The 25,301-nt window shown below is 42.9% G+C and overlaps 1 protein-coding gene across 1 annotated transcript in view; it reads left to right on the top strand.

Annotated features, from left to right (window-relative positions):
- LOC8035841 (gamma-aminobutyric acid receptor alpha-like) overlaps nucleotides 1-25,301 on the top strand; it is a 94,148-nt gene that overhangs the window by 41,811 nt on the left and 27,036 nt on the right. The window contains exons 5-7 of the mRNA XM_040206285.1: nucleotides 6,335-6,417; nucleotides 14,302-14,436; nucleotides 16,008-16,160. Coding sequence (XP_040062219.1) covers nucleotides 6,335-6,417; nucleotides 14,302-14,436; nucleotides 16,008-16,160 — 371 coding nt within the window. The remainder of the gene's footprint in view (nucleotides 1-6,334; nucleotides 6,418-14,301; nucleotides 14,437-16,007; nucleotides 16,161-25,301) is intronic.

Below are 25,301 nucleotides of genomic sequence, written 5' to 3'. Positions count from 1 at the left end.
GGCAGCGAGCAACGTATAGATTACTTCAGTTTTGAAACTCCCATAGAGTAATATAGTATAACGTAAAGAATTGTCATTCCTATAGACCCCAGCGGCTCACTTTACTATCAGCGCACCTAGCGGCTGTTGTGAATGTGATCTCGGTTTCGTATTTAGGCACTTCCGTTCTCTTTATGGCTAGAGACATAGATGGTTGATATTTGAATGGGTGCACAACTAATATTATTGATTCCGTTCGTAGTAGGCGGTAGCTTGCGCCACCTAGTCTGACGTGACTAACTTCAATTTCAAATTTCTGTAGTAATCAGTTGCTTAAATGCACGCGTAAATTTTAAATTTCAGAGCAGACCATGCCCAATATGCAATATAAATTTAAAACCGCTCCACTCGTCATAAAAAAATAAGCAACAATCGAACAAGATAATTGAGTAATGCACAAATATTTATTGTGACCAAAAAGACAACCATAACACAAGTAAGTAAATGCTCTGCAGGCGCCCGTAGAACTTTCTAAATTTACCGGGTAAGTCACCGCAAGTAAAATTCACCACAAGCGCGATCAAAGGAAGAGCTTCGAGATCGAGCTCGGTGCTTCAAACGAACCTGTAATGAACGCACGCTGGTGAAGTGAAAGCGTCGTTCAAGACAACACTTTCGTGTTTGCAGCGTCAGCTCGCGTGAATTTATGGGATACAGAAAATAGCTTTTCGGCGAAGCAGCTGACGCTCAAAAAACGCCTGAAACACTCTCAACCTGGTTGCGCTTTAAGCGTCTTGCCTTTGCCACAAAGAAAGAATGTCGATAAATCCACACGATGACACCAACAGCACGATGCATTCACCCCTCGCCACCTTGGCTGCTGTTATGGCCTTGTTGCGGCTGCCAAGTCGTGCCTTGCCAAAGCCCCAGTCGCAGTCGTTGCAACATTTTTTTTTCTTAAAACTTTTGAAGCCACTAATAGTTTTAGAAACATGTAAATTAGAGTTGAACAATTTCTTAATTGTACAAATATGACGAGTGCTTGAATAATTAGGCGTCACTGCGCCAGCCAGCGTGGGGTCGCTATAGGTTATAAAGGAAATTTACATTTTTCCAGTAACGAGCGTCGTCCACGGAGTTGTCTTCGAACTACAAATGAGGGGCAGCCCAACTTGCCTCTGCCCTCAAAATACATTGGCATGATGCTGTTGTATTGATCTTCGTTGACCTTTATAACCCATACTAGCGTATACTCAAACAAGACAGGCTAAAATAGACGAAATACGCGCAAAGATAGCTGCTGTAGCGCAGAATATGTTGGTCAACCGGAACTCTATACCAGCAAACATGACGACAACGTGAAACAAGGCCAAAAGAAGGGGAATACGCATGCGCAGAAGCTTTCTGGAAAAAGTTTCATTATTTACGTATCTCTTACTCTATGGGACTCCCGTCACCCCCCCCCCCCCCCCCCCCTTTCCTTTCACTAACTTTAGTTGACCTCCCGCCGATTGAAGCGCCATTTAGATTTTTGTTTCAAAACTGTGTGTTCCATACCATGGGGTACGGGGGAACGCCATCTAGAGGATGGGCTTGAAAACGTACGTATTTGATCACACCGCAGTTACTATAGACCAGTGTCTGCTATGTTTAGTGGGCGCCGCCATGTTTGTTGTTGCTGCTGCGCTTTTTGCGAAATTCGTTTTTTTTTTTTCCTTTTTTGTTTAAAACGTTTGCACATGCCATAGTGCAAGAACGTCAAAAATGCATAGGGAGGCAGCCCCAGGAACAATGCTGATGTCAAGAGTGTTGTAAAAAGCAAAAAAAAAATCTTGGTTTTATGCGCAGCCCCTCTTTTCGCAAGAGCCCGCGTTTGAGATTATTATTTCCCGTTTTTAACGTTAGGGCTAGGATTTCGGACACTGGTCTATAGCAGCTGTCTGGTGCGTCGGATGACGGGAGGAGAGCCGTGGTAAGAGAACCGGTGTACTCCTTGTGCAAGCAGCGTCTATGAGCAGTTCCGTAACTGAGCTAACGTTGCTAGCGAGAAAAAGTCATCTGAGCTCACCGACGAAGTCTCTTGTGCTATTTATTTTTTTTTTTTTTTTTTTGCGCTCTCGCTTTTCTTTAAGGTCGGCGCGCGCAACGGGCGAGGCTACGTCGATACCTTAATGGACTGTTACGACTCTCCTGCTAATAAATTCTGAAGAAAACTTAAGAAACATACTTTTTAATGGGCTTACAATTAAAACGTTTATAGTTTTCCTCTCGTTTTTCAAAGGCAAATATTTTTTTGCTCTCCTTGAACAAGATTTCAAACTACGACAAGATTCAACTGTAGAAAATGCAGGAAAAAAACTTCTAAGAGCAAAGAAAGACAGACATGAAAAAGGCGTACGAAAAAAGAATTGTCTGTGCCCCCTTCGTGTTGGTCACTGTTTGTGCTTACAAGCTTCCTTGATACCAAGGAAGATGGTGTGTTTCCAGCACGTGGTTACCCTCTGTGTATAAAGTTCTCGAAGTAAAGGCCCCTTCATTTGTCAAGTGGTGATGTATGCACGTGCAAAGCGCTAATTGCTCTAGATCGGTACTTCTATATATATATATTACTTCCACAAACGCCAGCACATACATCACGTGCATCTGCGAACCTAGTATGGGATGCCAATAGACTGATCTCACCAGCCAGTTTGACTACGCCACCGCTACCGCAATGCATCGAGGGAATTTGAGTCTTTCTGCACGTGCAGCAACCTCGCTGGAGCTCTGCGCGTGTAGAACATGATGCGGCACGAGCCGTCTCGTGCACTGCTGCCTGCCTCCTGCGAACTAAAGTTATGGCGGCATCACGCATGCGCCGCACGCTTGGTGAGATTGGTCTTTTATTCGTTAGAAAGTTTATTGCGTAGTCAGCTATATGTTAGCGTTTCCTCGACAAAGTAACCCAGGTAAATCTAGACAGCCGTAAACATTGAACACATTCGGAATAGCGTGTTCACACACCCCCTCTTTGACCCTAAACAAAACGCTGTCTAAACTATGCTTCATTGGCACGATCATTGTGGCAATTGTTCCATGATCATTGTTGTTTTATCGCAATTAAATGTCTGTATTCGGTTTTAGCGCACTTCCTCTCTTCGTTTGTCTAGCCACTCTGGCACACGTTCACGCACCTTGCTAAACTTTGGCCAGAAAACGTATTTGTTGCGTTGGAGTTCCACTTCCTTAAGACGGAGTAAATTGCGTAAACCTACAAAAAAAAATGTTCCCTGCTTCGAAAGGCCCTACAGAATACTCTCTACAGTTATGCAAAACATTAATGGCATTCCGAAGATTCTTGTCTCGTTTACAATCTTATTTTGCGTCAGTTTGTCTTATTAAAGGTCAGTATATTTTATAACCCCATGAAACTATCACTGACTACCCTCTTCCAAAAATACATTTCAGTTTCTGAGAACACTCTGAACTTCTATCTAGCTTTTAGATAATGAGAGCAGGCTACTGAATGGGGGCATCAAACAAGTTGCGCAAATACACAATAACGAAAAGACGGTGAGAGTGCAGGCGAGCTGGTGGTAGCTAATCATGTCGTATTACACCTGAGACTGCGGTGGAAGAAATCGGAAGAACTTTCAGTAGAAGGAATAGACACAGAGAACGTCTCAAATGAGACGTTCTCTGTGTCTGTTCCTTCTACTGAAAGTTCTTCCGATTTCTTCCACCGCAGTCTCAGGTGTAATACGACACAATAACGACCAGCGTTTTCCGTTCTTTCATTCCCATTTCATATCTATTTCATGTACACTCGCAGCCAGCTACTTGAAAGGCGTATCCGTTATGGGCGGCAAAAAAATGAAACTTTCAACCTGTAATTTTTTTTATTTAATTATTTTTTATTTGTACATACCGCCAGCCGCCTTTCGGCAGCCAAGGCAGGAGTGGGCAAAAACAGGTACACAAAAAAACACGATAACCTAGCACACACCAATCATGCATGACAAATCATCGGCGATCAATGGTAAAAACATAGAGGGGAGGCGAAACGAGAATGTGTGACGGTTACGCTTATATTTTAAATGTCTTTTATTGGCATGGCGATGGGCCAAACAATGTTTTCGCCAATGCTGGAAATGACAAAAATTCAAGATGGCGGCGCCCTTGTTAAAAAGCTTTATAGCCTAACTTGCATAACGATTATCTAGCAGTCTCCTAAAACTTTCAAAGAAAACTTGAAACAAGACTCCGAAGGTAAGGCAAAACCAACGTTCGACTTCCCTTTATGCCTTATACCATTCTCCGACTAACTCCCAAGATTAGAACCTAGACGTGAAAAAGAAAGGTAAGTTTTCGACTTTTTTTGCGTTTTTATTTTACTATTTCGTATCGAAATACCTTTTTGATGCTTTTATTTCGGAACGTTTGAAAATGAGAACCTCAACTGAAAGGGGCTGTTGATACGCTATCTTTTTTCGACGCTCGACTGAAAACACTGAAAGGTGACTTTACTTGGCATTGCCGTCACGTTTCTTGGTGTTTCCCTCCAGCGGCTGACCGCGGAAATCCGTGCGGACTTTCCGTGACTGACTGCTAAGTAGACTGTACTGATCGCGGTATAAGTGGGTTTTCTTTTTACTTTTTTTCGATACACGCACACACTGCCACAGTGAATAGCCTCATAGGCTGCTATTTAGTGTGTTATGCGTATAGTTATTTCTGTTTCCTTTACGTCATGCATAAAATTGTGCTTTATTGCGCTAGATACAATTACGGATGGAACCAATGAGAGAAACAGGAGAAAATAGTTTGAAAGTTATTTCCTCTTAAGAATCTATATAATTGTTGCTGCTTTTTGCAGTCACCCCCGTGAATCTCATCAAGCAATGAAATTCTGGTATTAGTCAAAACAAAATTTTGGCGGTTCGAATGCAATGACATTCTCATCATAATGTCGGCGAAACAAAAATCAAAATCGGTTGTAGTGATATTGGCGGAGCGTCGTGTAATATACCTTAATAACAACGGTTTTAAGCGTTTCACAAAGAAGCTCGTGGGCGTCTTTAAGCTTACCCTTCAAGCTAGTTAGCGCGTTTATTCTTGAACGTGTGAAGTAAATTTTAATTACTTTCTTGTTTATTGACAAAGGCTAGCAGGCAATTTTCATTTTCTATCATAACTTTCGCGAGGGCCTTGGTCGTTGGAATGGGCTGGGAAAGAACATTGAAAAGGAGCAATCTCGTTAATTGACGAGTCCTTTATTCAACCCTAATACCTAAATGAGTTTGATGGAGAGAGAGAGAGAGCGTTTTCAGGCGTGCTCGAACAGGTGAACAGGTGGACGCGCGGACACAAAAGAAAATAATCAACAACGCGTTATCGTCCATATTGGGCCCGGAACCCATCAGGCACGGCGCCTATACTTGACAGCTCCTCGCTTTTGTTTCTTATTGAATAGTTGAGTCGCAAAAATTTAGTTTACTTTTGTTTTTCTTTTTTTTTTTTTTACTTCCTTTCATTTGGCGGGATGAACGCTGCTTAAAAATAATATAGATGTGTTAATCATCTAGGCTTTAAATATGCAATTTTAGCATGGCGAATATTCATTTTTTATTATTATTATTTCTACGGTGTTCGCTTTTTTATATATCTCACCAAAAAAGTTAACTGGAGACGGCTCCATCTTTACATTTACAAATTATATTGATTAAGTTTGTATTTCTATTTATTGGGAGCCGCTTATAAATGAATATTTTGATTTGATGATTGATTGATTGATTTCATAGGGACTTATTACTTCTTAATTGTTATTTTTTATCTACTCTAAATTAGTACAGTAATGATAGGCATCGTATCTAAGCACCCGGGAATCTCATCTTAGATGGGGTGATTGCGTGCAAATACATTTATTTTCACATGTCGAAGCCTAAAGTGCAAAGTTCGAAGTTTATAGATGGTCAGAAACTCTATCATTACACTGGCATCCTCTTCCTTTTTATTTTCCTCTTTATCAATAAAATAAGATTGAACTTAATGGCATTAACTCGTGAGCAGAACGAATCGCAACTATTTTCGTGAGAGTGTAAGTGAACAAGTTCAAGAAAAGGGAGAAAAAACTGAAAAAAAAAAAATCCCCACTCATCCTTGCATTGAAGACCGGCGCGGAGGGGTTTAAACCCTATAGTCAGCAATCCCAGAGTTACATCTTAACGAGACGTCTGTATCTCTATATACTCGTTTTGTTTGTCTGTGTGTATAATTACTACACGGCAAAAAAAAAACACATCACGGGATGTCGTCGTGTGTTATTAGTGCGCTCTAGTTGTCCGTCTGTTCGCCGACATGAGTCTCTTGTGCCCAGGTTGACGATCAAAGCCAGGTGTCCGATGCAGCTGCAGAGCTTTCCAATGGATCGACAGTCCTGCCCACTGACCTTCGGCAGCTGTACGTGTTCCGACGCACATTCTCTTGTATCTTACGTTCGGAGCAAAATGTTTACTTCAAAGCTAATGCTTACTACGCGCTCCATTATCCATGATAAGGGGGACCGGTGGCCGAGAGGGCTAGCGCACACCAGCTCGGAGCACGTGGAGCGAAAGCTCGCGCTGCGGAACCCAGGGATCCTTGGTTCATTCCCCACCCCTGCCCGCTTCGATCTGGATGAGCATCGTACCAGTGTGCGGTCGTGTATCACTACTGCGTGGTGCACGTTAGAGACCCCAGGCTAGCGGTTGTACTGCACTGCCTAAATTGCTCATCTACAGCTGGGAGACTCGTCGCCCCTGTGAGGCAGACCAAGTTCTAGGCTGTATAAACATACACACAACCCAATTTTTTTTTATCCATGATAAGAACTTTTTTTTCCGCCAATTACAAACTCACGTGGTCACTCCGATGATGCAGTTGTTCCTCTCATTGCGCAAGGCGCACAATAAGCTATCAATCTCTAAAACGCATATATCTTTAATAATAATAATATTATTATTAATAATAATATTTTTTATAACTTGAAAATAAAAAAAAAGATACAATCAGGCCTGCCAAAGCCACATTGGGCTTGTCTGGCAGCGCCTGGCAGCCAGTGAGACGAAACCGCACATATATAGCCAACAATAAATGAAACACAAACAAAACATGCTATTCATTAAACAAAATTAAAAACTAATACTTTTTAATGATTTTTTAAGCTTGTATTTTGTTTTTTATATTAGGAATTTCAGAAGGAAGTTTGTTGAAGATTTCTGGCACGTAATACTTACGCATTTGTTTTCCAAATTTTGTTGAGCATCGGGGTATACAATAAGGGTGTTTGGGTCTAAGATAACGCGACGGAATATACGGGGTTTTAAATTGGCTAGCCCAATAGTGCCTGTGAGTAAGAGTTTCTATCAAAAGCGAGCTGTTTAAGATGTCCTTGTGTATAGAAGTTTATTCTTCGTAATATTCGAAATTTACCTCAGCATGATCAGTTTAACTTGTACCGTAAAGTTTAATTCCTCGCAGAATGGCATTACCGTATTATCTCGAAGATCAATTATAACCTCTTCTTCCCAAAAAGTTGTTGAGCGTCATCGACGGGGACGAATTCCAGCCTGAAATATTTGCCATAATGAACCCAAGCACTGGCTACAGGAATTTCTTCTTGACCACAATACTTAATCACATCTTACCCACGGGAAAAATACTTGGATATTAAAAAAAAAATGGAAATTAGCATCTCCAGGTTAGCTCAAAATGGATGGAAATTAACTTTCATTTTGCGGAACGTATCAGCTACTACGGCCGTAGCAATGTGGGGAAATGTCAAAGGAACCCTGCTTGTCGTGAATGTTTTCATGAAAAACACTGTAGCGACCGAACAAACATTTCTTAAATTTTTACTACCGCATCTTTTCTGGTATAGCGCAGCGCTGTTCGCTTCGCTACCTGTTTTTGCAGAAATATGTGCGCTAGTATCACATCCACGTCGAAGAGATTCCGACATATTTCTATCAAAATGATATCGTGGAAAAAAATAAGTCAAGCGTTATGTTTTCCGATGGAGACATATGAAAATCTAAAAGCATAAAATCTTAAAGCGTTATTAACTCGCCAGTTGTATGGAGCAAACGAGAAATTTGGCGAGGCTCCAGTATGGGGGCTTAAGGACACTGTGTAAGATATATATAGGTGTGGACACCGTATGCGTCGATGCTGCCTAGAAAAGTCATCTGCGCGCCTTGGTTGCAAGTAGGGATGTCGCGGAGCACCCTAGGTTCGAAATCGAACGCTTTTTAAATTGTCGAACCGAACTGAGGTTCAAATTTGAAACATTTCGTTATTTTTAAACCATACCGAGGTTCGAATTCGAAAAGTTCGCAATTTTTTAACGCAGTGGAGTTTCGAATTCAAAAAGTTCGAAGCTTTCACGGTTTCTAAAAGTTCGGGTTCGAATGTTTTTTTGTTTTTTTCTTTACTTGAGATTTGAGAAATTCGAGGATTTTGAACTGCTCTTACTTGAAGATCGGGAGATTCAAAAATTTTGTGTTGCTTGGGCTTTGAAGTTTGAAAAATCAAAGGTTTCGAATTTCTTTAAATATGAAGTTTGAACAATTCCAAAATTTCAGATTTCTTTGGTTCTGAAGTTTCAAAACTTCGAAAGTTTCCGATTTCTAAAGTCATAAAGTTCGAAAAAGGCGAAGATTCAGAATTCCTCTCTACATAAAGTTCGGAAAATTTGAAGTTTTCAATTTTCTTTTAGGGCTAAATTCGAAAGAAACAACTTCGAAGATTTCGAAGTTCTTTCAAGTCCAAGTTCGCAAATTTCGAAGTCCGGTTTTAATGTTCCTCTACAGTTTCCGTTTCAAATAACGTTTTCACGTCTCACTGGTTTTCACGAAATCAGGTTTAGAAAAGTTCGGGTTTTAATATTTAGACTGCGCGAAGTTTGTCAGGCAATTAAGTGAGGCGACGAGTATCCCGGATGTGCTGGAATATTTGCCAATGCAGAGTGACGTGTGACCATAGGTCAGTAATTGTGACCTCCAGCCAGGGGAGGGGGGGGGGGGGGATCCTTAACGTGCATCGCGCCATAGTGACCACAGGAACGCACCGTTTTACGATACTCATCCAGTTCGAAACGGCCGGGGGCCGGCAGATGATTGAGGCTCAGAAAAACCTTGAATCGATCTGCAAACTGCCTCCCCACCCCCTTGCGCGCTGGTAGTAATCCAATCGAACGACGCTCGAGCGACGCAGGCATACAGTAAGTTTAGTCTGTAATTGCTCTGGAGGTTTATTTTCCCGGACGGTGGAAACGCCGAGCAAAAAGTACAAAAGCCGACACAACCGAGAGTGTCTTAGTTTCGCTTCGAGCGTGTGCTGCATATGCTCTGTCGGTGTCGATTCATCAAGCTGCCAGGGTCCATATTATGGGCTCAAGATCGAGCATTAGGAGCGAACATCAGCTGGGTGATGACCCGTCGTTTTCGTAAGTAAAATTCAAGCCTTATTTATATGTGAAAAGTACTCATGTGAAAAGTGCTCATGTGAAAAGTACTACAAGATTAATACTGACCGGTGACTTTAATTTACCTCACATAGATTGGGAAGCTTTGACCCCGGGGCACGTGGAGACTTCCAGAGCTGAAATATTGTTGGAAATATTGATTTCTCACAATCTAAGGCAAATTGTGAACGAGGAAACGAGAGTAACTCCTGAGTCCCGGTCACTGTTGGACTTGTTGTTTATATCCCAGAGAGTGGGTGATTACACAATCTCCGTTGAAGAAGGAATATCGGATCACAAGATGATTGCTATGGACATATTGCATAGTATAGGAAATCGTAAGCGACCCTTTGTTCCTATTCCAATCAAAGATTATGTTCAAGCGGATGACACTTCTGTAATTGATTTTTTGGAATGTTCATTTAGCCAGTTCCAGCTTGCCTGCGATTGTGAGTCCGTGGAGGAACTGTGGCAGCGTTTTAAAGGAGTTATAAATCATTGTGTAAACAGATTTATTCCGACTCGCTTTAAAAAAACAAAACAACAAAACCCGTGGATCAATCGTAAGATTATTCACATGAAGCGTAAAATAAATAGATTACGGAAAAGAAAAGATAGTAAAGACCAGATATCTCAGGTCCGTCGTAATTTGAAAACCGTATTAAATGAATCCAGGCAACAGTTCTTTAATCGGAGACTTGGCAACTTCCTGAAAACATCGCCAGAAAAATTTTGGCGTTTTTTTAGTGAGAAGAAAGAAAGCATCGATCATGTTCAAACCGCAACCAAGATGGTTACAGAACGGAAGGAAATAGCAGACTGCTTCAATGAATTTTTTCAGTCTGTTTTTTCGAAAGACAATGGTAATAGCTATGACGGTGGACAATTTAATTCATTCCCGTGCTGCATGGAAGATTTTTCAATAACTCGGGTGGGCGTATTTCAGCAGTTGCTAGAGTTGGATGTAAAGAAGGCTAGTGGGCCTGATGAAATACCGACGGCATTTTTGCAACGATATGCCGAGTGGGTGTCATTTTATCTAGAAGCCATCTTTCAGAAATCTTTGCAAACTCACTCACTACCGCAAGATTGGCGTAGTGCAATCGTAGTACCTATTTTTAAAGGCGGAGTCCGAGCAATCGTGAATAATTATCGCCCCGTGTCTCTTACCTCTGTGTCATGTAAGCTTCTGGAGCACAATATAGCAAAACATATTATTATTTTTCTTGAAGAGAACCAGTTGCTTTACCCGCATCAACACGGGTTTCGAAGCAATCTTTCCACTGTTACGCAGCTAATCGAAACTATTCACGATTTTTCGTTAGCAATAAACGACCAGAGGCAGATAGATGTTATTTGTATAGACTTCGCAAAAGCTTTTGATAAGGTTTCTCATAATAAACTACTCTTCAAACTTCGACAAATCGGTATTAGCTCTACAATATTAGAATGGATTGAGGCTTATTTGATCAATCGCAGGCAGGTGGTGCGTGTTGACGATTGTATGTCTTGTTCGCTGGAGGTGTTTTCTGGTGTCCCACAAGGATCTGTGTTGGGACCCTTATTATTTTTGTTGTACATCAACGATATTGCTAGCATTGTAGAGCCAGGCGTAGAAATGAAGCTTTTTGCCGACGATTGTTTACTTTATTCGGTAGTCACAAATGTGAATGAGCAAATTAAAATCAATCGTAGCCTTCAGGCTTTGAACATGTGGTGTAAAAAGTGGGACATGGAAATTAACTATACTAAATCCACATTTACTCATATAACTAAAAAAAAGAGTGCACTTTGTTTTAGGTATAACATTGGAAATAACTTTTTGAACAATGTAAATAGTTTTAAATATTTAGGAGTGACCATAACCCATGATCTAAACTGGCGAAAACATGTGGAAAACGTGTGCTCTAAGGCTTCAAAGAAATTGTACTTCTTAAGGAAAAAATTGCACAACGCAACAAAGAACGTTAAGTTAATTGCCTACAAAACATTCGTGAGGTCAGTTCTAGAATATGCATCGGCTGTCTGGAGTCCACATCAGAAAGTCTTGAAGTCCAAATTAGAAAGAATTCAAAGATTAGCTGTGCGCTTCGTTTGTGCTAAATATAAATGGACAGATTCGGTTGCATCAATGTTAGACTCATGCGACTTAGATCTACTGGAGACAAGGAGACAAAAACATCGACTGATATTGTTTTTTCAACTCATCCATGGACAAATTAAGATTAACAAGGACAGCTATGTAAAACTACCATGTAAACGAAGTGACCGATTAAATCACAACTTAGCCATTGAGCCGTTCAATGCCCGTGTTGATGTTTTTCGATACTCATTTTTTCCTGATGTGATTGAATCCTGGAATACATTGCCTAGTTATATTGTTGACAGGGAAAATGTTCGTGAATTTGAGAGCCTACTTGACGTGTACTATTGTTGTGAAAGATGTTAGGTAATGTGTTTTGTTGTTTTTCCCTCTCTGTAATGACCCTGACAAGGGTTAACAGTATTTATAAATAAATAAATAAATAAATATGAATCCTGTTTGATGAACAGAAGCGAAACAACAGTTTTACTCCTACAAAAATGTGAACAGGCTAAAAGAAACACGTCCCAGGAACGTGAAGCGAGAAAATAAAAAAAGGCTTTCTATAATGACGTGTTGATCTGGAACAATATTTGAAGTCTTGCCCCATGAGATAATTTATTTCTCAACCTGAAAAAATAATAAATAAATTATTTTCTATTCTGCAGAGAATAAAGATAAGTACTGTCTGTGGTGTTAATTTAAATGCGATACCTCAAAAATCTAGACAAAAAAAATTACCGAGTTAAGGGCGTAATTGCCCATAGATTCATGTTTGGACGTTTCTTCGAAACTCATTATGAATAACAATAATCATATCTTAAGACTCCGCTTACCTACGCTATATTCTTAAAAAGTTTAACATCTCTACCATGAATAACTTCGGCGATAGAGAGGTTCAAATATGGCACAAACGACAGTCGTCTAAAACCCGTCTTTCTTCCTCGCTCCTTCTGGAATTTTTTCCTTCAAAACTAAGCATGCCAGAACATTGAAATAAACGGCATTGTTTGTCGCAACAAATGCGGCACCGCATGTAAAAGTTCGAAAGAAAAAAGATGCGAATGTACCTAGCTGCCTGAATTCAAATAAAATCGCCTGCCGGCCTTTCGAAGTTCGACGAACTTCGAACTTTTATTCTAAAAGGTCGAAGTTCGCCGACCTTTTGACGTTTCAGAATTCGAGAGTTCGAAATTTTTTTAAATTTTCTTGATAAATAGGTTGAAAAGTTCGAAAATTATCGAATTGCTCAGCGTTATAAAGTCGAAAGTTCAAAAAGCGTCGAACGTTTAAATGCAAGAAGGTCGAAAGTTCGAAAAGCATCGATTTTTTAGTGTACCAAGTTCGAAAGTCCGACAATCATTAAATTTTGCAGCGTAATAAGTTCCAAAGTTCGAAAAGAATCGAATTTTTAACGTAGTAAGTTTGTTGGTTCGAAAAAAATTGCATTTCTGAACGTGCCAAGTTTGAAATTTCGAAAAGCGTCGAACTTCTTAGTTGAACAAGTTTGAGAATTCGACTTCCGTCGAATGATTTTATATAGACAGTTTGAACTTTCGAACCGTTCATTCAAACATCGGTTCGAAAACAGTTCGAGGCATCCCTAGTTGCAAGCGCGACGCCACCAGATGACTCTTTGATAAGCGTCTAGTGGTAACCTGTCGCGGGCCCGGTTTGCAATGGTGCTTTATTGTAGACATGTTTGTTTTTAACTTTTTTTTTTAACGCGAGTGCGTTAAGGAGCTGGTGTCCCAGAAAATCTGGCCTCGGCGGCGTGCCGGAAAAGCCGCCGTCGGTGGCGTGAAGCCAGGATCCTGATTGGTGAATAGGGTCATGGCGTCACAGCCCCATCACCTTGCGCGGGAATTTTAAACAACCCACAACACTCACGTGAAACGTGACGTCACGAGTTGAATGAAAGTGGTTGAAAACATGACATGTAATGCGAATTAAAGCTCGCCGCATGTATAAAATAATTTCCCTGTATAAGGGAATTCACTTGTCTTAAAGAAACATTTTAAGAATTTTAGGCGGGATTCAGACCCACGACCCTTCGGTTGCGAGCCAGACACGCTACTGACTATACTCCGTGTCACTAGCTGCGTGCAGTACAGGCGAGGGAGCAAGGGGAAGCACTCGAAAGGCTGGAGGAGAGAAGACAAACCTCCTCTCCTCTCGAACGTCCCTGGCGCTCTTCCTTTCTCATTTCGCCTGGCCATTGCCCTCGCCTGCACTGCACAGAGCTAGTGACAGGGAGAGTCACTACTGTGCAGTGCAGCATCTTTTTTTTTTCGACGCACTTTTTTCGCAGCACTTTTCATCAGCGTGCCCTGTTATGTAGTATTTGGCGCTTTCGCTGGGAGTGTCGTCTTAGACTGCTTCGTCATTGACCCTATTTTCGGGCCTCAACAGCGGCAAGAACAGTTTCATTAACGCGTTAAAGCGTTGTTCTCTGGTCTCTGACGCGAGGTCAGAGCACACGTGCCGAGGGGAAAACGCATGTGCACTGAAACCGTTGCAGCGAAAAACTCATTTATGTGTTGTTTGTTTTGTGCTTTCCTCATTTCCGCTGTCTGGCGTGCGGAGGCGCTGTCGCCATAGACCACTTAGACGTGCCAGGTTCGTCGCATGGCAGCGTTCGCCGTGCGGTGGGTCCCCACCTAGAGATATCTTACACCGTGGTTAAAGCTGAAGTCAAGCCAAGTGCTTTCCTTCTTAGTTTGGGTTGCCCATCAGCGTGAGCTTGTGTCTGTCGCAGACGGCTATACCGTGGACCAGTTAGTGTACAGCTGGGACTCCACTTTCCCGGTAGACCTGATACCAGGACTGGCACTGTCTCAGTTTGACCTCATCAACTACCCCTACAGAAACTCCACGTACGCTTTCAACAACGGTAAGCATCGCCTCTCGCTTCGTTTTTTGTACGTTAAAGATTTTGTAGGAAAGGGTTAAAACCGTAGGTGTTTTCGGTTGGGGGTTGACAGCCCTAGTGAAACAAACCATCTAAATGTGCCCCATATTAGTATACAAGAAACAAACTACAGCTGTGCTTCGACTTATTGATCAAACAAGTAGCAGCATGAGAAACCAAACAAAACACAAATGCAAAGGAATATTCTCCTGTATAAAGTTTAGAAACACTTGGGGGACACTTAAGCTTCCCCTTTAAGAGTGGAACGCGATAGTGTTATCGGGCCTCGATCGCTAAGCCTTCTCATAAAAACACTTGCGCGATTTAGTCGGAATTGTCACGTGCTGCGTGACGTCACACGGGGTTGTGACGTCATGACCTTATTGACACGTTCAATCGAGCGGAAAACTTTTAATAAATTTGGCGGCAAAAGTTTTCGTACATGGGCGGTGTACATAAAGTTTTATTTTTATTTTTCTCTCTCTCTCTCTCTTGGTGTGTTCAACACTTTTCTTAGCTGTACACAACTAGCAGGAACACATGCACTGCTGCCAAGCTCCTGATAAGAAAGTTTTCAGCAATTATGATGGGACAGGCGTGACGATGCCTAAAAATGCGAACTTTCGACCAATTAATCGGGCAAGAAATTAGTAGGCGGTTAACGCGTTGATCCTTTACCCCCCCCCCCCCCCCAAAAAAAAAGTCATCGATTGATTGTACGTGCCTAATTATCTTTTAATCCAGCTCTTTCCCGTGGGGACCTAAAAAATATATGCGCCTGCGTTTTCGTCGAAGTCTGATTTACTATACCATTTTGATAGTGGACACGCTAAAAGTTTTTACACCCTTAATGGGGTAATAAGGCTGCTCCAGAGTACAGCCAGTCCTGCACCATTTCAGCACCCTGAGTTCAAGCACTACATACATTTTAATCATATACTGAGTTGTAGTTGCATGAACACCCTTCATATTTGAAGGGTATGACATGAGTGCGAAGAGGGATGCTGTGGTCGCTGTGCGGGGATACCTTTGATTGGAGGTTACTTTATCGGCTACTTCGAATTCTTATTTGTTGTACCGCGGCTTTTTATTTGGAGATACATTTCTTGAGCTGTGAGATTGTGTGCTTTATGTACAATATTTACGAGAACAAAGCATCATATTTGTAACCATCATCATTGCGGAGGCGCTCACCTGCAAATGAATATACCTTACGATTGTCTACTAAATAAGGCCCTTAAATTGGACGTGATTCACGTCCCGTGGATACTTCACTGCTCTTCACCGTAGTGAAGCGCAGTTCCATGCCCAACTCATGAATGGCGCCAGCGTGTTCTTTCCTCGTGATAGCTCAAAATAACTCGGTCGTGAGCACACGCAAGTGTGCGAACCAGCCTTTACAGTGCTCTTGTACCACCCTACAGGTGTAAACCTTGAGGTAAGCAATTGTACACCCTTTAGAGTGTAAAATGTGTTATTGTGTACTCGGAGCGCGATTCCCGCCGCGACTTCAAGAGCGCCAGGTGGGTCAACCGTGGTCGTTCGTCCCACAGGTCTGTTTTCGGTGTTGCATGTCAACTTCAACCTCCAGCGGCACATGGGCTACTTCCTCATCCAAGTCTACGTCCCATGCGTCCTCATCGTTGTCCTCTCCTGGGTCTCCTTCTGGATCAACAGGGAAGCCACAGCGGACAGGGTTGGCCTCGGTGCGTTGCTATGCCATTGTCCTTTTCGTGAAGTTAGAGCCGCAGAATGCCAGTTTATTTGTTGAACCGACAACGCCCTTTATAATTTTGACTCGCAGAAAAATTATTATGGTACACATATTCAAATGTATAAATACCCAAATACACATAACAATATGCAAATAAATATATATTTGCGTGCATGAAAATATGCACTGAAATACACACAAATATACGGGCCAATGCAGAGAAATAGGCAAGAATTAATCAATTTGGCTATTAAATAAATAACCATAACACGGGAAAGGGAGCATTAATCAGGTTCGTGCAACAAAGATTGAAGAAAACAATTGATTAAAAAGCATCGAAATAATGACTGGATAGTCAATTCTGTTATCCAACTTTACGAAGAAAAACAATAGTCCGCGATTAACATCATCGTCATAACTGCCGCCTCGGTGGCTCCGAGGCGAGAGCGCTGGCCTACGGATCCCCATGTGGCGGGTTCGAATCCCGGCCGAGGTGCCCGCAATCTGACGAAGGCTTATTGCGGAGAAGGCGCCGTGTAACCGAGCTTTCGGTTGCACGTCAAAAGACCACCCAGGTGGTCCAAATTAATCCTCAGTCCTCCGCTGGGGCGTGCCAGATGCCCGTCGTTGGTTTGGCACATAAAACCCTCAAATTTGACTTTGATCGTCATAATTATGTTTTTATTGATGTCCCATACACCGCAAATTATCTCTAATGTGGCCCGAATTATATAACACCGTAACAGGTGTGCGAGGGCGCGCGTTTCCTTTTTAATGTGCGCGTTGTATTTCTGTTCGCATTTTATCATAATAAAATGTTACAATCTGAAAACAAATAAAGAAAGTAGATGAAATTCAGGCATTCGGTCATACTTTCCGCATTCGTTGGAGACCAACCAAATTGGAGGCAAGGGATATAGGGGAGGTTGGCTATGGCGAAGACCAGAAGCATTCGAAGTTCCATCCCATTTTTCGTATTTTACAGTGTTCGGATGGATCAGTCAGTAATGTTGATTCTGAAACGAAGTTTACTTCCAAAGAAAACATGCTATTTTTTGTGTGTCTGTGTGTATGTGGGGGGGGGGGGGGGGCGGTTGTCAAACAATCATGACAATTATAAACGCCACAGTTTTAAGGTTAGACGAAGACCTTTCTTTAAAGACGAATAATTGAAACAAATTAACGTTTGAGTCGTCGCTGGTTTGCACTACCTATTAAAAATTTAGCAAGTACAGTACGACTACTAGCCTGAGGTCTCTAATGTGCATCACGCAGTACTGACTACTAATACACGACCACGCGCCGGTCACGTACGAGATCAAGCTGAATCCCCCGAAGGTTTCAGTTTGACTTTTAATTTTCTTAGGTTTTCGGTTCTTGCAACACCTCCTAGATAACAAAACCGTAGTGCTGATAGAGATGTCGTCATCAGCGAAGACAAACGCTGGTCAAAGGTTGAACACGAAGATTACGTCAGCGTTTAACTCAAACTTGACTCGAAGCCAAGCGCTGACGCAGACGTCGTTTCCAATCTGTGTCCAAGGTTGGCCTTCGTTTGTCACGCAAAAAATGTCAGCACTACGGACTTGTCTTCTGGCGGCGTTGGTTCTTGTGGGTGTAGCCCGAAACAGCCTATTTCCGTTCGAACCCGTCCCATTTAGACCCATTCCCGAATCGACTGTCCCGTTTGATCCCGTCCCGTTTCGACCCATTCTCAAAACGACCTTCCCGTTTGAACCCGTCCCGTTTCGTCCCATTCCCGAAACGCCCTTCTCATTTCGATTCGCCCCGCTCAACTGATACTCGAAAGACCCTTTGCGTTTCGATCCGTTCACTTTCTACCCATTTGTATAAGATCCTGCCCATCCCAACATATTCGCGAAACTTTTAATCGCTCTAACCCTGGTCTGTGCACCATTTCTGCTTAAGAATATATGTTCTGAAATATTATTGCATGCCGATGTATTCCAAAAATATGCACCTCTTTCAAGCAAGCTTCGAAGTAATATATTATTCTTACTTCAACCACTTCTTTTTATTTATCTTGTTCAAGATGATTTCTATAGCGCGCAATCCCGAATCGGTATATGTACACTCTGCGACACCGCTACTAAAAGACGGTCGTGACGTTTTTTTTTTTTTGTTTTTTTTTTAAATTTTACTTCGAATTGGTATTAGCAGGCACCAAATTTGAGAGCTTAGAGTGCTGGCTGGGATGAGTACTTCCAAAGACAGTAATAGTTTTTATGGCAGCCTTTTAATTCTTTCAGATAAACAGCAACATTGCCGATCCCCTGTTCGCGCTGCGTACAATAATGAAGTCTTGCGTACACAAGCACAGTGTGTAAGCTAAAAATAGCTTCGCCATCGCGACGCTATTTTTAGTATACCCAAAGTGCTTGCGTACGTAAATCTAAAACCTCATTTTAGTAATCTTGATATTTTGGAGAGCGATAAATCAGACAAGGTGACAGGCATATGGTTGCGACTTATTTTATTTTACAATTTCAAACACCGAACACTCGCGCACACAGGAAAACATCATAGACCAGAAAATACTTTCGCTTTGTTGAGAAATTCGAACAGGGAAATCGTGCCATCAGGAAGGCGACACTATTCTGATTGTTTACTGACCCCCTTGAGCCCCCTGGCCCGCACGGCACCACTCTTTGCAGGCTGCTGCAACGATACCCTTGCCAAAGCCTCATCCCATTTGATCAAATCGATGAAGCTGTAAATGTTCGGGTGAGCCCTCCCTGTCACCGTGTTTATCTTACGATGCCAAGCCTCCAAGGTTGTTTCGGGAGAGGGAGAAGTGAGGTCAGCAGGAGGACAGACATTGTACACTTGAACTTAATCAACTGTTAACGAACAATACAAATGAACCGACCTAACTGATAACAAACGATATCCGAAGCGGGAACGTTGTTTCGGGATAGGGCGAAACGGGAAGGTCGTTTTGTGCCGGGTCGAAACGAGAAGGTGCAAACGGGAAGGTTGAATTGAGAATGGGTCGAAACGAGAACCATCCGCCATGCGAGACGTGCATTCCTGCGTTGTTTTCAAAGAAACCAGACAAAAACTTGTCTTCTCGTCAAAACACCGCGACTAGGACTCGGCCAAAAGAGTCGGAAAAGGTTTGAAGGTCAGTTTTCATGTCTTTTCTGCCTGCTCGGATCATCCGAGAACGTGGATAGGGCTATGAAAAAGGAAAACCAGGCGCCGTCAGACCATGATTGCTTGTGCGAGAAGAACTTTGGGTTAAGTTCACGGATACTGGTGGTCGTTAGATTTATTTGTTTTGCTCCAACATGAACGCGGGAAAACCGCAAAGTTGTACGGACCACCTGCGGACTACGTCCAGTGCGCCTTTAGTTCGAGCAGCCGCCTGATCACTCGAACTGTCGTCTGCTCTCAAACGTTTCTGCTTGTTGTCGTCCGCTCGTTCAAACGCGCGGACGAGAACAAGTGGAGGACTCAATATACTTTCTTAAGTTTTAAGGTTGGTTGGAATAAATAGGCTCGGAGTAAACAGTAGATACAAATATATGTTGATCATTGTTACCAGTGGCCATCACCGACTTGCTATGCCTGGTTCACTTGGTCCGATTCTGCTGGCGATTTTCAGTATCGACGCCGACATCTAAGCTAGGGCTCACGATTTTGCAGCCCGAGCGACATCATGACTGAAAATAGCGAATAGACTCTCAGCATGCGAAGCAGTCTTAAGAGTCCATTTTGCGATGTCCACGAGGAATGAATCGCCGCAGGTCACATTATTTACGCGAAGTTTTTGGGGTGTAACGAGCCTCGTTACTTTCGCTGAGGCCACCACAGTAGTCAGACATTGCCAGGAAGACGTAGAATTGACCGTTCTAACGCAAAAAAAAAGCACGGAGACTCACACCGACGCCAACAACATCGCACTCCAATGGTTTGTTTACGGGCGACCTCGAGCTTTTTGCCCACTCCATCGCGCATGCGCGGCGCCGGTGGCGGCCGCTAGGGGGCTCCGGTCTGTTTGTAAACATGAGTCAGTCTATAGAGAATTGAGCTTTCATTTGCAAAAAAAAGAAAAAGTGGAGTTATCTTTACGATTCCACAACTATGAGCTGTAACGAATTACAGCTAAAATTTATCTTTCGTAAAAATAAGCGACCGTTACGTTAAAAAAAAAAAAATTAACATTCGGGGGCTTTGTCTTTAACCGTGTGGTAATCTGTTACTGTTGTGGTAAAACAAATAAGAAAAAAAAGGCTCGAGATACACCTCAGCACTTCTTATGAGTTGTGAATGCGAAAGCATGCAAGGCGCTGGTCCGTCCCTTTAGTTCGTCTGCTGCGTACTTCGCGTCGCCGGTCAGCGCGCGCGCTCTCGGCGGACTGACCTTGGACGCTCCGTGTTAGCGGCGCGCTAACGGACACGCAGCGCCATGTGGTCAGCGGCCGTTGAAACTGACGCACAGTGGTCAATAGAAGCCTCGTCGACGCGCCCCAGCCAATGGCGCCGGAGCCGAAAATCCATCAGCTTTACTCCGCTCCTTTGAGATCGGGGAAACTAGATGCCGTTGCCTAGGCTATTCGCGTGGTTTCATAGTTGGAAATTGGCTTCACTTGGAGAAAGGATTTAATACGGAGTTTTAGAATAACGTACGCAATTTTAGCGCACGCTAGCGCTAAATTTAGTGCTTGTATTAGCGCACGCGACGCGAGAGAGTTTCAGAATAGCGCTTCTCCGTCGCGACGCAAAAGCCCAAGCATCTCGCGCTTGCGACGCCACCAAGATACAGTCACAATTTTTATTTCACACACGAAATGCTGTAACTTAAAAAAAAAAAAGAAGTTTTTTGGTCCCGAGTATTATTTTAAATTTGTTTAAACGTGAGAATGCGACGCGAGGGGTTGACTGGTTGTGTCCGCTTGCGTCGCCTCGGCAAGAGAGGTCTTGTGTACTGACCTTCGCTTCGCGCTGAGAAATGTTCGCGCGTCACTAGCATCAAGCTGTCGGTGATCGTTGTCAAACCGAGTACAATGTCGTCCCGTATTGAAAATCGCAGTCGCGAGGATGCCGCCGACGTCGCACTCACGACGCCGCCAAAGCAGCCGCTGACATAATCCTGGAAGCCGCCATTTTTTTTTCAACTCTGCTCGTCTTGGCTTTAGCCAACTTCTCATCACGAATCCTCCTTGGAGAAGCGCGAAGACTCTTTGCGTACGCACGCAATTTCCGAGAAATAGCGCACGCTAAAATTGCGCACGTAAAGCGGAAAATCTGGTTTGCGTTCGGAGCATACGCAGTGGCGACGACGCTATTCTTTGCGCACGCAAAGCTTTAGCGTGCGCTATTCTAAAACTCCCTAATGTGTGGTTTTCGCGCTTGAACTGATGACGTCGGCTCGCTCCATTGGACCAGTTAATGCTTTCGCATTAAAACATAAAATAGGCATGAAAGGGGCCGAGTTGCCGTGACTTGGGTTACACGCTTACGAGCATGGAAGTAAGAAAAAGAAGAAGCGCCATACCGGCTCAAGGCACTCAAACGAGAAAATCTTAAGTGTAAGCCGGAAGTAGGGGTCGCGGTCAGTGGGAAAGGACACCCAGGGTTGTCCTTTCCGTCCAGTGGCGTCTTGTGGTTTTGTTCGTTTTTGGTCATCGTTTGGGTTGTGCCCCTTCAAACCGGAAGTCTTCCCCGGCTTCACCTCCGGTGGTGTCATGTCGCCTCCAGAAGCTTAGAACTTCCATGCTTGTGAAGTATATCTTTTTCTTTTTCTATTTATAGAGGCATGCCTAATAAACACTTTGGCATTTCGTTTTCGTTCTTTTCTTTTATTATTTCTTATCGTAAGAATTCCGCTTTCGTACTCCGTTTCACTTTAAGTACGAGCGTATGGTCATTTATTTACAGGATGAGAATACCAGGGAGGTCTGTCAGCTGTCCTGCCTCCAGCGTCAGCTTCATACTTTCGCTAACGCTTCGGCATCTCGTGAGCTTGGAGCCAGACATGTGCCTATCTTAAATACTCTAGTCATGATACTGTATTTCAAATACTTTTGGCTGTATTTCAGTATCTTGCCATTGTATTTCGTCTAGAGAATTTGCTACTCTATCTTAACTACATTTCTCACTATCTTGTACTCAATATCTCAAATGCATTTTTCAACCTTCGAAAATATTTGTCGCCGGAACCATCTACGGAACGGATCGTCAGACTCCAGGGCAAAGCTGAACTGATTAGACTTGGAGGCAAGTGACCAAACACAGGACTGGAAACAAGGCACAAACAAAACTCAGTGTACGAATGTTAACAAGGAGGGTGCCCGTTTCTACCCATTCCCAATTCAACCTTCCCGTTTGTACCTTACCGTTTCGTTCCGGCTCCAAACGACCTTCTCGTTTAATCCTTTCCCATTTCGCCCTATCCCGAAACAACCTTCCCGCTTCGGCCATCGCTCGTTATCAATTGGGTCGGTTTGTTTGTATTGTTCGCGAACAGTTGGTTAGGTTCAAGTGTCCAATGTCTGTCCTCCTTGCTCACCTCACTTCTCCCTCTCCCGAAACAACCTTGGAGACATGGCACCGTAAGATAAAAGCTGTGTCAGGGAGGGCTCACCTGAACATTAACAGCTTCATCGATCTGATCAAACAGGATGAGGCTTTGACAAGACATAATTAAAAACAAAACAACGCAAAGACGAGAACAAAGTAAAAGGTAACCGACAGGATACAGAGCTGTGTCCTGTCGCTTATCCTTTACTTTGTCCATCGTATTCGCCCTGTTTTGTTTTTAATTATGTCTACATACCAACTAGCCCAAACTTCTACGTTAATCACCCTTGACAAGGTTATCTTTGCAGCAGCTTGCAAATGGTGGTGCCGTGCGGGCCAGGGGGCAGCCGCGAACTATAAATATTTGAGTGTCGCCTATCTGATAATGCGATTTTCCTGCTCGACTCTTCCAACAAAGGCGATATCATTTTGTGGTTTATGAATTTTTCCTGTGAGCGCGAGGGTTCTGTGCTTGAACTCGTAAGAAAGTGAAGTCGCAATCATATGCCTGTTAACTTGTCTGATTTCTCACTCTTCCAAATATCCCGTTCACTATAAGGAAGTTTTAGAGTAACGTACGTGAGCGCTTTGGATAACCTAAAATTGCGTCGCGATATAAATCCTAAGGCAACGCTAATCTTTGCCTACTCAAAGTGCTTGTTTACGTTATTCTAAGACTTCATTATTGTACAAAGCGCGACACTGTTAGCGCGAACAAGCGATTGTTGGTTTTCGCTGTTTGTCTCAAAGAATCAAAAGACTGCCGTCAATATTATAAGTGTCTTTGAAAGTGCTATATCTGGGTCACTAACCTGAGCGGTACAATTTGGTACCTACTAACACCATTTCGAAGTAACATTTAAAAAGTCCACAACATCGTGTTCGTGATAACGTTTTCGCGTGGTGTACATAGTCCGTTTCGTGGTTGCACATTTTGGGTACAATCTTGAAAGAAACATTTCAAGTGGTTCAAGCAGAAATATATTTTGTTCGAGCTTGTCTGAAAGTTGTGTATACTTTAAGAATACAATGACAGTAAAACCTAGTTCACAATACAAATAAATAGCTCGTCGGCACCTTTGCATTAATTGCATTAACAAAATTTCGGAACCTATTCTTCAGGAGAAAATGTGCGCGGAAGATGCGCGGGGCTTTATACCAAGGGGTTTAAACGGGACGGGCTCAAACGTAAAGGGTGTTTCGGGAACGGGTTGAAACGGGCAGGTTCAAGTGGAACGGGCGATTCGGGAATGGGTTGAAACGGGACGGGTTGAAACGGGAGTTCAAACGGGAATGGGTTGTTTCGGGCTGCACCAGTTAAAAAAAGATCAAATGAACTGGCCCAAGTACGCCCGCCTTTCTGTATCCGCTTGTCCGCTTCATTTTTATTTTTTAACGGCACGTTACGATTGGGGCTAGCCAGGGATGGGCAAAATACATGCAAATATGTATCGAAATACAAATACAAAATACTTCGTCAAAAATGTATTTAATTACAGATCTAATTACATTTCCAAAAAAGCATTTAAGTACAAGATACAAATACAACCAAATGTATTTGGTCTCCTCCAAATACTTTTCCAAATACATTCCTCAAAATTTGCGTCAGTGACTTCAGGGCACCTGCAACGGGTTTCTGTGTATCTCATTTGAATTTTGCATCGCACACTCGGGAGTTAGTGCGCGAGGTCCTAGTAACGTAATAGCAATATAATCACAAAAAAATGTAATCAGCTTGGACGTAAGAGGTGAAAAAAGTACAGAGCTTCAAGCAGCTTTTTTATCGATTACGTTATGGTATAGAACAACAAACAACCGAGACGACCAAGAAGCGCAGCACTATACTTCGTTTCAGCTTCGGTCCTGACGCAGCCGATGCTACAAGCGCGAGCATGTGGCCCAGAACAGTGCTTGCACTGCACGAGCGCGCGTGCTTGGCAGGGATGCTGAAAGCCCGGAGCTCGCGCTTGTAGCTTTAGCTGCGTCTGGACCGAAGCTGAAACGAAGTATAGCTAGATAATTTTTTATTGTTGCAGCTCGCACCAGTTACGAAAATCTGGACGACCCGCGCATTTAGAATGTTCCAGGCAAAAATATGGATGGAAATCGGGCTGCAACGAATCACAACTTGTCACGGGCACTTATTTAGCCAGTCTGCCTGAAAACGTTCATTTCGTCACTATTCTTGGCCTGGACTAGCACCGTAATCACAAAGTCACTAAACGCTTGTGCTTGATTGAGAGACACTGCATTCGGTGCAGAACGTAGTTTTCTTCCTGCTCTGGGCAGTGACAATAAATTTGAGGGATGTATTTTCGCCCACAAAATTGTATTTAATTACAATTGTATTTGAAATACCCACGTTTTAGTATTTAAATACACATGCCAAATATATTACCCAATTTGTAATTAAGTACAGATGCAAAATACGCAAAGTATTTTAACTACGTATTTCAAATACTTGTATTTGAAATACTGCCCATCCCTGGGGCTAGCATAGGACTAGTGACGTCATCCAGATTTTACACCTGTCGTCTGAAGCTAGAGTGGTTCTGTCAGCGGAGGATTGCGACGCCGACGCTTGGTA

This window comes from Ixodes scapularis, unplaced genomic scaffold, assembly GCF_016920785.2.
Source record: "Ixodes scapularis isolate PalLabHiFi unplaced genomic scaffold, ASM1692078v2 PGA_scaffold13__105_contigs__length_92229423, whole genome shotgun sequence".
Taxonomy (NCBI): domain Eukaryota; kingdom Metazoa; phylum Arthropoda; class Arachnida; order Ixodida; family Ixodidae; genus Ixodes; species Ixodes scapularis.
Note: the sequence above shows the minus strand (reverse complement) of the source record. Positions and strands in the feature narration are given on the sequence as shown.